The sequence below is a fragment of the Rhinopithecus bieti genome, unplaced genomic scaffold (assembly GCF_001698545.2).
Source record: "Rhinopithecus bieti isolate Rb0 unplaced genomic scaffold, ASM169854v2 scaffold_4541, whole genome shotgun sequence".
NCBI lineage: Eukaryota > Metazoa > Chordata > Mammalia > Primates > Cercopithecidae > Rhinopithecus > Rhinopithecus bieti.
In genome coordinates this window covers 1-14,009 of record NW_016804414.1, presented here as the reverse complement: position 1 = coordinate 14,009, position 14,009 = coordinate 1, and the positions used below count along the sequence as shown (strand labels likewise).

Sequence of the window (14,009 nt, the reverse complement as noted above, 5' to 3'; positions counted from 1 at the left end):
CTTCCAGGTGAGGCGATGCCTCGCCCTGCTTCAGCTCTCGCTGGTCAGGCTGCAGCAGCTGACCAGCACCGATTGTCCGGCACTCCCTAGTGAGATGACCCCAGTACCTCAGTTGAAAATGCAGAAATCACCGGTCTTCTGTGTCGCTCGCGCTGGGAGTTGGAGACTGGAGCTGTTCCTATTCGGCCATCTTGCTGTTGTCTCCAAGTGTTCTTAATCTGTAATAACACTGCCCAAAGACTTGTAGTGGATCCCGTATTACAGACTGAAGGTCATGCAAATTAAAGGACCAATATGTTTAGGCCGGGCGCGGTGGCTCAAGCCTGTAATCCCAGCACTTTGGGAGGCTGAGACTGGCGGATCACGAGGTCAGGAGATGGAGACCAGCCTGGCTAACATGGTGAAACCCCATCTCTACTACGTCTCTGTCATTCATTAGTTAGTTTTGGCTCCTTACATTTTTGAAATTATGTTATTTTAATTATGTTCATTTAACTAACATAGTATTTCTACCATCTTATTTCATACTTTGCCTTTTCTATAGGTTGTTTAAATGTTTTCTTAAAGATAAAATGATTGGCTAATTTTTTCTATTAACAGATAAACTCCAATTGAATAAACAAACAAACAACCCATATTTGATTGTATATTGTTTATTAAAAACATACCTAAAACAAATGACGAAGTAAAGATTAAAAGAGAGGGATGTAAAAGATATGGCAGGTAAACACTGATACAGTTAACGGCAGATTAAAATAGAATTAAAGGTAAAGCATTTTGGTAATTAAAGGCATAACGTATTTTGCAAGCTTTTGTAAAGGGTTAAAGAGCAGTAAAAGTTACAAAATAACTACAGATAAACTAATGATTTAAAATAGAATATTATTGTCAATTATCCCTCTAAAAAGCTGAAAAAATTGAGTATTATGAACAACTAAGTGTCAGTAAGGTTGAAATCAACACAAAATGGATAAGTTAGTAAGAAAATGTCAATTGCCAAGGAATCTATATCTGATTTTCTATTTTCAACCATGAAAGACTGTTTCAGACTCCAAAGTCAGGAGGCCCACTAGTTTTAGCTAGATATACCAAACCTTTAAGAAATCCACATTTTGCATGAACTATTCCAGTGCACAGGAAAGAATGAAAATTTTCCAACCAACTTTATCAAGTTAGTATAATCTGGTACAAAAATTAGATAGTGAAAGCCCAAGAACATAAAACTATAGATTAATTTCACCTATGAACACAGAATGCAAATATCTTAATAAAATATTAGCGTATCAATTCCAGGAATGTCCCAAATTTATTTTCCAAATACAGTTTACCAAAAGATTGCAAGATCAGTTTAACTTTTGAAAATCAAACAATATAATTTAAAAATAAATGGAAAAAAATATATAATCCTTTCAGTAGATTGAACAAGACATTTGATAAAATTTTAAACTCATTTGTAGTAGAAGTTTTCAGCAAACTAGGAATAGAAGGGAACTTTCTTAATCTGATATTGGCTATCTAACAGAAATCTATAGCAAACATTATACTGTACTTCAAATACTGAAACATTAGAACAATGCCATTGAAGTCCAAAAGAAGACAAGGATGCCTACTATGAGTACTAATATTTACATAGTCCTAATAAATAAGAAATGAGGTAACAATTCCACTTCTGGGTAGTTATCCAAAACGATTGAAAGCATGGACTTGGACAGATACTTTTTGACCCACGTTTATAGCAGCATTATCGACAATAACCAAAAGGTGGAAATAACCTAAATGTTCATTTTGTTAATGGATAAACAAAATGTGGTATTTGCATACAATGAAATATTATCTAACCTTAAAAAGGAATGACATTCCAATACATACATAACACAGGTGAGTCTTGAAGAAATTATGCCAAGCGAAAGAAGCCAGACAGAAAAGGACAAATGTTGTATTATTGCACTTAGATAAGGAACCTAGAGTAATCAAATTCATTGAGACAGAAAAGAGAATGATGGCTGCTGATGGAAAGGGATAATGGAGGATTATTGTTGAATGGGTACAGAGTTTCAGCTTGGGAAGATGTAAAATTTCTGGAGATGGAAAGTGATGATTGTTACACAATAATATGTATGTACTAATGCTACTTAATTGTACACCAAAAATGATTAAAATGATAAATTTTATGTTATGTGTATCTTACTGCAATGAATAATTAAGAAATGTGGAATCAATGTTGAAAGAAAATTTGCTCATCAGTTTCAGACAAAATTGACCCCCTGAAATTAATTGACAAACATTCGAAGATAATAAGAGTGCAGCAAGATAGTCAAATATACAATCAGAATGAATAAGTTCATAACTTCCTATACAATAGAAATCACCAATTCAAAACATGATAGAAAATTCTATTTGTATTAACAACAAAATAAATCCCCGAATAAACCTAATGAAAAGTGAAATACCTTTACAGGAAAACAAAACTTACAAAAGGATATAAAAGAAAATCTGAATAAATTGTGAAATACAGCATGTTAAGATGAGCAGTTGTCTGAGCCAGTTTGGAAAATACTATGGGGGTCTTTTAAAAAAAAAATGGAATTACAATATGATCCATCAACTTCACTTCTGGGTGCATAGCCAAAGGAATTAAAATTGGTGTTGAAGAGATATCTGCATTCCCACTTAGACATACCACTTAAAAATGTACACTAAAAGTTAGGTGTTTTCTGTGTGTACATACATGTCTATAAAAATATCTTTAAGTTGTCTGGAAGGAATCAAACCCTATTCCTCAGTGATTATTCCCGGGTAGGGAAAATAAGTTATTGGATTTGGGATGAAGGTCAGAGGAGGCTGTAGCATATATCTACAAATATTCTAATTTTTCAAAGGAAGAATGTATTTCTGTATCATTTCATAATTAAATTCAATTTTTTAAAATGTTTTAATTTGCCATATATTTTGTTGAAAGAATGCATGGTATGAACTAATAATGATGTGGTCAGTAATTTTTATGCATATAATTAATAGGATAACAGTTTTGATGTCAATTTTATTCATTTACAGTAATATATTGGCTTATTTTACTAGCAGGCTTCCATGTCTGTTTGTTTGTATTTAGAGACTGCTTCTCTGTTGCCCAAGCTGGCATGCAGTGGCACAGTCATAGCTCTCTGCAGCCTTCAACTTCTGGGCTCCAGTGATTCTCCCACCTCAGCCTCCCAAGTAGCTGGGACAACAGGTGCAGTCCACCAAACCCAGCTAATTTTTTGATTTTTTTTTTTTTTTTTTTTTTAATGAAGTGAGATAGGTTCTCACTTCATTGCCCAGACTGGTCTCAAACTCCTGCCCTCAAGCAATCTTGCTGCCATGGCCTCTGAGCCGCCATACCTGGTGCATGTTTATGTAATGTATCTATATTAAAAAATAAGAAAAAACATTGATAACACTTAAAAAGATGGGCTATCATATTAAGTCCTCCTTTAACTTCAGCTACACCTACACTAACCCATTTCCCTTTCTATTTCCAAAAGACAACATGAGATGGTAGGAAAAGCCCTAGAATGGGATATGGTATGCAGTGTTTTTCTGATTAAACAGTTGACATCTATTGGTTGTGTGACATTGGAATTCACTTTTTTTTCAAATGAAATATAATGGGAATATCATGGGTTTCCTAACCTGGTAATGTCTGTGAGTGTACTTTAAAGAGTCTGTGAAGTCCCCGAAATTATAAGGAAACATTTGTAAGTGGGTCTCCGCATTTTTTTTTTTTTGAGGGGAAGGGCATTTGGGAGAGAGATGCTCAAATAGTTCTGAAACAAGAAAACAACAAAAGGTTAAGAGCCATTGACCTAGATGATCTTCAGTGACCTTTCAGCTGTGAAATTCTGTTAAAAGTAATCCTTGAGGCTTGAGGCTCTTTTTTCGCCCTGTCCTGTTTCTCTTTCCATTTATCAAACCCCTAAACACAAAACCAAAAACAGTTATCAAGTTTCATCAACTATAAAATATATATTTGATTACCAAAGTTAATATGATTATTAAATGGAATAATTCATGTAAAGCCCTTTACCACTGTCTGGCACACAGTAAACAAACAACAGATAATATTTTTAAAAAAGAACTGTAGTGGAATTTTTTGATGTTACAACAGCAAGTTTAAATCCCTAAGCCAGTAGGCTAGGCCTGTGATTTTTTTAGCTCATCGGAGGAAGGTGATAAACTTTGAAACAGTCAATGATTAAGGCTGGAAAATTCTTTGAGTTCTGAGAAAACCAGTAGAAACTCAATTAATTGAGAGTTTTAGCTTTGTCCAAAACCTGGAAAATGATAGGCATTCAATCAATGTTAGTTTCTTCCAAAATTTGGCCTCATATTCCTCACTTTTTATCTTTTTTCTCACCTAGAGGGTCCAAGGCCTAGAATGCTTATTAAAGACCTTGCAAAAAATATTAGAGTTACACTTTTTAAAGTTCTTGCTAGGATTTTCTATAGCCATGGTTCTCAATATGTAGTCTTGGGGTACATGTGAAGTCAAAACTACTTTCATTATAATACTAAGATGTTATTTGTCTTTTTAATTTTCAATCTCTCACAAGTATCCAGTAGAGTTTTCTAGATGTGTGATGTCACAATAGCTTGAAAGCAGAACCTGGTACTATTATCTAGTTGTCTTCTATTAAGCTAGACATCAGTGAGATTTTCAAAAGTGTAAAACAATGTCACTCTTCTCATTAATTATTTGTTTTCTAAAAATAATTACATTTTAATAAAAATGGTATGTTAATATGTAATGGACTTGTTAAATGAATAAATATTATAAAAATTTCTCAGTTTTAGTTTCTAATGTGGAAAATATTGATAGATATAATCCCCATAAACAAAACTCTTCATGTTTCTCAGTACTTTTAAGAGCAAAAGGGGACTTGAGGCAGAAATCCTCAAGAAGCACTTCTGCTGATTCTACTGAGAATTACTTCTCTGTAGAAATAATTGTTCATTAAATGGATAAAAAATATGGAGAAACCTATGGTTTACCTTCATCCTGGACATAGTCATCATGCTTAATTTCTTGTTTTTGTGAATAACTTTTGACTTTTTTCTCTAAGTGAAATGGACTTTTTTGCAATCACATTTTTTAGCTAGAAGGCTGACAAGAGCCAAATTCATAATAGAAAACTGATCCTATATGCCAGAAATGCTGACCAAAGCTTGGAGATATGCCACACAAAATAATTCCATTTGGGAGTTTTCCTAAAATGATTGGATCTCCACCCAAGTTAGATTTTCTTTTTCTGTACTCTCTGATCATGTTAACACTTTGCCTCCTTCCAGCAGAATAACTTAAGCTTAAGTCTCGCTCTATTGTATGACTTTGATGACACATTTCTTCTTGATATGACCTCTCTTTGTTTGCCTGAGTGACCTTGCTTTCCCAATTCCCTGGAGCAGGAATTATTCTTCGTCTATCTGGATCATGTTCTTTTGCTCCAAAGTCTCTCTGTCTATACTCTGTGTGAGTGTAAACATATGAGTTGGTTTATATTTTATGTTAGTGACTTTTTAAATTTGAAAGAATGAATCCTTCTTAATTATAAAATAGTCTAACAATATAGAAAATTGTAATAGAAGATAGCAACAAATCATCATGAATTCCATCATATAGAAATAATCAGTGTTAACTTCTGGGAAACATTATTTCAGATTTCTTTGTATGCAGCTGGATGGAGAGTTAGACAAAATTTATTTAACACAATGGAATCATACCATTTATGCAATTAAAAAAAAAGTTAACAATTTTCCATAGTATCTTAATTTTTATTCATATTTAACATGCTATAAAAGACTCCAAAGAAACTTATCTTTATTTTCATTTTACTATCTTCCCATGCCTATTACTCCAACATCATTTCTTGCTATGCTTCCACATACAACCTATGTCTTAGCTATGCTGGATTATTTTCAGATTCCCTGAACTCACTATGGTCTTTCTTACTTTAAGACTTTATGTACACTTAACAAATGCCTGGAGTAGTTAGTCTCCTCAGATGAACCTGAATAACTCCTGACCATCTCTGGAGACCCACTGCAAATTCTCCTGTTTCCTTAAGATTTCTCTGAATCCTTCCTTCACTTTTAATCAGGGTTAGTTGATCACTTTACTGAAAATGGAGGATCATCCTCTGGTTCCAAATTACTTAGATGTGTTTCTGGCTTTACCAACTTTTTCTAGAATTAAAGCTTTAATTATTGGCAGATTGTCAGTTCTTAAGTAGAACATAGAAATGAAGGGGGAGAGAGGCAGTTTCGCATACTGATCATACTGTGGCAAATGCTGTAATTGACATGATCAATAATAGTTTCTTGATTATGTCTTATTTGATCATGTCTATTATAGCACTTGCCACATTATTCATATTGGTTGTTTTCTCGTGTGTTGGTCTCCTTGATGAACATATAAAGAAAGGAACAGGGACAGTGTCTTCTTATATTTCTAATTTCAGTATCAAGCACATTATCTGTCATTTAAGTTGTTATTAACTTCCCTCCAATGAATAGATGAGTGAACGAGTGACCCTGATGTTGCATTGACAACACCCATATTATCTGGATCATCTGGATTCTGTCATTAAAATAATCATAGAGAGATCGCTAATCAGCCCAGCCCACATTCTTGGATTATATGTTGCAGGAGAGCTGTAGAAATATGAATGTTTGGTCACACATAGGTGGAGCTCAACCATCTATTCTTTCAGGCCTGACAAAACTAGTCAGGAAAGATATTAGGAAGAATGGGGAAATTATTGTAAAGAAAAGAGCACTAGGAACTAGCAGCAGGAACTAGTAATGTTGCTGGAAAATGAGCCTATTGAGTATTCCCCTAATCTGCAAATATTCAAATCTAGAGCCTATGTGGTACGCTCTGGGAGACAACATCACCCTTGTCCAGCCTCTGAAATTGCACCAAATGGAAACAATTGCAGGCTTTAATACATTTTTTTAATACTATTTGAAAAAAATTCGTTTGGGTGAGATATGATTTTATTTGTTTGCTGGTTGATTGGTTTTTAAGGCATTCAGCTAGCCTAGCAAGGCAACAAACAACATCAGAGCTGACAAAATGTCATCTTGAGAATTTAAGGAAGAAGCAGAGGGTTGAACTACTGTCCTATTAAAACTTTCTTGACAAAAGATAAATAATGATACTACTGAGTGAGGTATGGAGAACATTTTAACATTTAAAATTTTTTAAAATATATTTAAAATCTATTATCTATCTATTAGTCTATCTGCCATCTATCTATCTCTATCACCTATCATCGATCTACCTACCTAGTCTATTGTTTCTAAAAGAGGAATCGTAAAGTGATTTTTAGAGGAAAGAAAGTAAGGGAAAGCAACGTTTGATATGTATTCTCTGAGTGTTAGGATTTTTTTTTTAACCTCCATGACTCTCAATTTGTCAGTAAGGTATAATTAATTTTTTACTCACAAGGTTATTTTAGAGCAAGTGTCTGAAACAGAATGAGTAGGCATTCAGTAAACTTTAGTTTTCTTCCTTTAATCCAGAGTGGAATAAATAACACAAATATTGAATATTTTGTATCAAGTTTTAGAAAACAACAACCAGTAGATGGAAACAGGTTTTTCTGTTTGTTTGTTGTTGTTGTTGTTGTTTAATCAGCCTCAGAGGAATCTTGAAGTAATGACTTTAAGCTAGGGATAATCTGTCTGTACTTGTACATAAGTTCTTGAGCTCCTTAGCTCTTGTTCTTGTAGCCAAAACAGATCATCCTATTTGTGAATTTCAGGGTCTTTCTATATTTCCTCTTCTCTAATACCCTCAGTATGCGAAAATGCCTCTCCCACCCTTCATTTCTATGTTCTAATTAAGAACGGATAACCTGCCAATTCTTAAAACTTTAATTCTAGAGAAAGTGGTAAAGCCAGAAACACATCTAAGTGATTTGGAACCAGAGGGTGTTCCTCCATTTCATCCTTTTCCTAATTACTGCACTTTATTTGTAGAGAGTAAGAGGATGTAAGATTTTTATTAATGTACACTGGGGAAATGAAAAAATAATATGAGACAACTTAACATATCTAAATAATCTTTAGAAAATGAACACATTTTTCCTTGCAAATTTCATATTTCTTTGGGTTGGATGACTTTATAATGCAAAAAATACACTTGTGAACTTCTACTGGTAATTCTATGCACTTCTAAGGAGAGCTTCACTCTCTTTTACTTACCATGTTTTGCAAAGATTCAGTAACATGTTGCTTAAAACCAGTTTCAAAATCTGAGTTAGTGGCTTTTTAATTGTGCCAAATCATTATTAGAGAGGAAGCTTCCCTCTGTTTGCTGGCTTGATTAATTTCCAACCAAATCCAGAATTGCCTCAATCTTTACTTTTTAAAAATTTTCTCCTCTCTCACTCATTTCCCTACAGTTTACATACTCACCTTTGATTGTGTTAGAGTGCTACACAAAGGCTGCACTCAGCATGTAATATTAGAAAGTCTTCTCTGGTTATCAAGGACTCTTGGAACACAGGGACTGTGTATTACACTGTAACAGCACAGCCCGTGCATGCAGTGTGTCTGGTACAAACTGACCTTCAATTTCCCTCATTCAAAGGTCATCTTTATCTAGAAAGTTTGCAAGAAGAGGGATTTTATCTTTCGTTCCTCCCATTTTGGCCACCCAGAGTTCCTATTCAGTGCCATGTACTCTCCATGACAGTCTCAGCCATGGTTTGACATCACTGGGTATTTCTTGGCACAGAAATGCTTTACCTATAGATTGCTAGCACACAGATGGTAGTAGAGGGGAAATCTCTAACTGTGTGTACCTATGACACTTCTTTCTTTCTAGCATCTAAGAAATTCAACTTTTCACAGAGGTTTCACATGGGGCGCCCCAGTTTTAACTGTTTCTTTGTAGACCATACCTGATGTTTCATTTTTATCTTTCCTTTTATCTTAGAAAGGAGATGTGTAACTCTCTTTGAGTTATTTAATACTTCTGGTGTAATTCATAAGGAACAATTGCCCCCGTTTGATTAAAATATATTATTGAGAGTTTTAGCAATGTGGAATATATTATATTTAAATTTCAAATGAGTGTGATCAAGGGATTATGGGGGTCATTTATGTACATAACCTATATATTTATATATACACACATATTTACACACACATACAATAAAGGCACATTAACGTTTATTCAAGATACCAGTGAAACTTTAGACATTTGTAAATGTATTCTTAGAGAATAAAGGCTTTCTTTCTTGTAAACGCTTTGGATAGTGATTAGATCGAGGGAAAGATTAGATGTTGGGTTTTACCTTCTTTGGACTCATTATTAGTATCTGAGTGCTTCACTGCCATCTCGCGGTGGAATGTGGAATTACAGATGTATGGAATGAGTGCAGACGCCCTGACACAGTAGAGCGAGCTTTGGCTTGAGAATCAGAAACCTATACCGTGGTCATAGCAGCACTTCTAATTAGCAAGTTAATCTCTTCTCTTGTAAATAAAGTAAATCCATAGATTTACTTTACTGTCATCTAGCTGTGCAGAAGTAGAATAAAATCTATGGATTTCTCTTTTATTATAGGTATAGACTTACTTTATAATAGAAAGATTAAATATCAAATTTAAATTTCTAATTGTTCTTTGATTATTAGTATTTATTCAGTGAATAAATGGTGATTGATAGATTGGTATGTATTGGTTACTATTTAGGGTTAACTTCTATATACACAGTAATTTTGCTGAGTATCATTAATAGTATAACTGTAGCTTTTTCACTAGTAAACTAACAAACTAGTGTTTTGTTGATTACATAGCATGATTTAAAGTTCAGAAAGTACAAGTCCTTCTTAATATTAAAATTTAAAAACCAGATTAGATAGATATATTCTGAGTCTAATCAGAAGAATCAGCCTGTTTTTTTTTGTTGTTGTTTTTTCAAATAACTTCTGCTTCCAACAGGGACTTGTGATTTTGAACACTCACTGATGAATTTCAGTTTAGTTTGAATTCCAAAAGTGAAGGTGGAGGAAAAGTAGCTTGATTTTTGAGTGAAAAGAGGATAAATTTGGATAGCACCAAATTTAATGGAGAGAATTATCACTCTTTTAATTAAGTATGGTGTGCTTGGCTTTTTTATTTTTACTTGCAAATTAAGGAAGTAATCTTTAAAGTTCTTACTAGTTCTGACATTCTGGACATTTTATTTGGGTTTTATAGTAGTAAACTTTCTACTGAGTATAGTATATTTTGTACATAATTCTTCTACTAATCATTACTTCCCTCACTGTTCATAATAAATTCATGTATTTTCTCCTTTTAGGCAGGAATAATGTATTTTAATTGTTTTTCTTCTACTAGAAACTTCAGGACCCAATTAGCTTCTATTGAGAGTGATTTTTCCATTAATATCTTTGACAGAGAAAATCCATGGTGTATAACTCTTATTTCCAGAGCTTGGGTTGTCTTAGAAAGTAGCTACTTGGGATTATGTTTGATAACAATTGCTGTGATGATCATGATAAACTAGAACACCTGAGGTCAACTCATCAGTATAAAGCCTTTCTGTAAATGCTTTGCGGAAGCATTGGGCAGTGATTAGATTGAGGAAAATATCAGATACGGTTGAGTTTTGTCTTCTTTGGAGTCCTTATTATTCATAACTGAGTGCTTCACTGCCGTCTAGTTGTGTGGAGGTAGAAGAAAACTGCATCTGATCCCATGGCAGGAAACTATGTTTGTGTTTGTGGAGATGAAAGAGAAGAGAAACTATAACTTGATGAAACGTTTATTGCCAATTTTTATGAAGTACAGTTTTCTGGATCCTATATCCAGAAGGCCATGACAATAAATTTAAACATAGTTGTACAGAGTTCTAGTAGTGACACAAAAAGATGCAAATATTCTGAATATTCATGTGGGAAACTACTACACATTCTTTGTTCAGGATGGGATGTGTTATAATGTTTCTAGAGACATTTTGGCTCCTAAACCATGTCATTTAGCTCCTTGGATAGGTTTGTCAATAATTAATTAAAACAAAATCTGGAAAATCCAAATTTTGAAACTCAGAAATTTTTTTAAACCCTAATTTTATTCCCAACCACACAAATCTCACTTTATTATATAGTTCTGAATATAGCCCCAAATGATGTTTATTTTTTTCTTCCACTCACTCTTTTCTTTCTTTCTTTCTTTCTTTTTTTTTTTGAGGTGGAGTCTCACTCAGTCACCCAGGCTGGAGTGCAGTGGTGCAATCTCAGCAACTTCTGCCTCCTGGGTTCAAGCAATTCTCCTGCCTCAGCCTCCTGAGTAGCTAGGATTACAGGCACCTGCCACTGCACCCAGTTAATTTTTCTATTTTTAGTAGAGACAGGGTTTCACCATGTTGGCCAGGCTGGTCTTGAATTCCTGACCCCGTGATCCACCCTTCTCAGCCTCCCAAAATGCTGGGATTACAGGCGTGAGCCACCGCACCTGGCCCCATTCACTGTTTTTTAACCAAGGAGTTCAATGAATGTGGAGTCTTACAAAAACACCTGGCACCAAACAAAAGTAATATAGTACAGAACCATAGTTAAAATGAAAGAACAGATATATACCCCTACTACCAAAAGAGGAGATCATGTTAAATACCTTAATTTCATGTATGTGTCTCATTTCTTCTCTGGCTTAGTTCTTTTCTTGGGCTAGTCTGTGTTGGCCTCTTATTCAAAGTAATAACTCCTTTGTTCTTGGACATATTCATAGAGTGGGGTGTTGCTATCTACGCAGAAGGAGCCAGAGCCTGTTCTTTCCTTTCTGTGGTAACCACTGGCCTCAGAGCCTCTTGTCTGTTTATTGCTCACATCCTCACTGTATATTCTGATACCTCCTGACAGACTTGATTCTGATTCTTGCCTTTGTCTCCCCCACTGCATGTGGTTGTACTGCTTGATCAATATCTATACCTATACTCTTCAATTCCTGTGGGCTGTCAAGAAAGTGACTGAAAATGTATCTTTGACTTTTGCTGTCATTTGACTGCTTATAACTGTCATTTGATTGGCCATTGCTATATACTTGTCTTTCATTGGTACTGAATCCAGATTGACCCTAGACATCTCTTGATGGCCCATGACTTCATACCTATCTGGCAAAACCTGTGCTGGATCTTACCTGCCCATGAAAAGTTGTATCTCCCAAATGTTGCTGGCTAGATCTGTGTAAAACTATTGTATTGAACTCTTAACTTCCCATGCCTAGATCCTAATTGCTCATGAGTGTCTTTCTCCTAATCTTCCAAATGCCTTTTATTATCAGTATGGGATTGCTGTTTTCTGATTGAACTAGATTTTGAATGGACATGAACTGATATGGATTGTCCATGGTCAGATCCAAGATGGTCATTTGACTGGCTATATGTACATCCCTCCCTTCTGGCTGTGTTATATCCAGGTTGAACATAGGTGTTGTTTGACTGTTTATGAGTTACTACAGAATGTCCATGACTAGATTCCTGACTTCTTCTTATAATGGGTCCAGACTGATACTGAGAATCAATTGAATGCTCATAACTTATCACTGACTGTTCATGATTTAAACCGTGTCTTCCTGTTCTTTTAGTTACTTTGGATACTATCAGGTCAGAACTAGAAAATGATTGTCAATGTCTAGACAGTTGCTCGTTTGTGATGCTATCTATTGACCATGAAAGGTGAGAATTACAGATGCTTTTTCTGCGGCCACCAGAAGGCCCGTACCCAGTGTGCCCATAGTCATATTCTGCAGGTCCATAACTGCCATGTTTCCAAACCTGACTTGATCCATCGCTTTGCCTTTCACTACTATGTGACTGAAAATGACTTGTTCTAGTAGATCTGGAACCTGTCTCTGTGGATTGTCCATAACCAGACTGGCCATGTCTAGTGGTATCTCCTGTCTGTCCATGTATAGTTCCCTGTCTCCCATGAACGGCAGATCCTGACTCTCCATGTTGGGATCCGGCTTGGCCATGAGTGTGTCCTGAATGTGCGTGTGAGCCCCCTGAGTGCCCTTCACTGTCACTGTACTCACTGTGGCCAGATCCCCTTCTTCCAGTTGTCCTGGACCCTGTCTGTGTGGACTGTCCATGACCAGAGTGGGCATGTCTAGTGGTATCTCCTGTCTGTCCATGAGTAGTTCCATGTCTCTCATGAACTGTGGATTCTGATTCTCCAAGTTGAGATCCAGCTTGGCCGTGAGTTTTTTCTTGTGGGTGTGGTCTACATGAGACCCCTGAGTGCACTTCACTGTCAGTGGCATCACTGTGGCTAAATCTCTGTCTTCCAGTTGTTCTGGAACCTGTCTGTGTAGACTGTCCATGACCAGAGTGGCTATGTCTAGTGGTGTCTCCTCTCTGTCCATGAGTAGTTCCTTGTCTTCTGTGAACTGTGGATGCTGACTCTGGGTAATGAGATCCAGCTTGTGTGTGAATGTGTTCTGAATGTCTGTGTGAGACCCTTGAGTGCACTTCACTGTCACTGTTCTCACTTTGGCTAGATCTTCGTCTTCTCCTTACCCTGGACCCCGTCTGTGTGGATTGTCCTTGACCAGACTGGCTATGTCTAGCGGTATTTATTGTCTGACCATGAGTAGTTTCCTGTCTCCCGTGAACTGTGGATCCTGACGCTACTTGTTGAGATTCACCCTGGCCCAAGCCAGTTGATTGACCTGAGCCTGAACCATATTGGCCAAATCCAGTGGACTGACCTGAGCCATATATATGTTGTCCAGAACTAGAGAAATTGTCTGAGCCAGACCCATGCTGTCCAAAACCTGTGGTTGGACCTGAGCCAGACTCACGTTGGCCACAGCCAGATGATTGACTTGAGCCAGTACCATGTTGGCCATAACTAGACTGACCTGATCTGTACTCATGCTGTGCAAAGCCAGAGGATTGTCCTGTGCCTGACCCATGTTGTCCAAAGCCAGAGGACTGACCTGAGCCCAATCCATATTGG

The 14,009-nt window shown here is 36.0% G+C and overlaps 1 protein-coding gene across 1 annotated transcript; it reads right to left on the bottom strand.

The window, feature by feature from the left end:
* Positions 1–10,800: 10,800 nt before the first annotated feature.
* LOC108526921 (uncharacterized) lies at positions 10,801–14,003 on the bottom strand. Its single transcript, XM_017867935.1, has one exon. The coding sequence runs from the start codon at positions 13,411–13,413 to the stop codon at positions 12,709–12,711; it is 705 nt and encodes a 234-aa protein (XP_017723424.1). The 5' UTR covers positions 13,414–14,003; the 3' UTR covers positions 10,801–12,708.
* Positions 14,004–14,009: the final 6 nt, after the last annotated feature.

Coding starts and splice junctions, on each gene's coding strand:
- LOC108526921 (XM_017867935.1), bottom strand. CDS start 13,413: ATGGACAGAGAGGAGACACCACTAGACATAGCCACTCTGGTCATGGAC.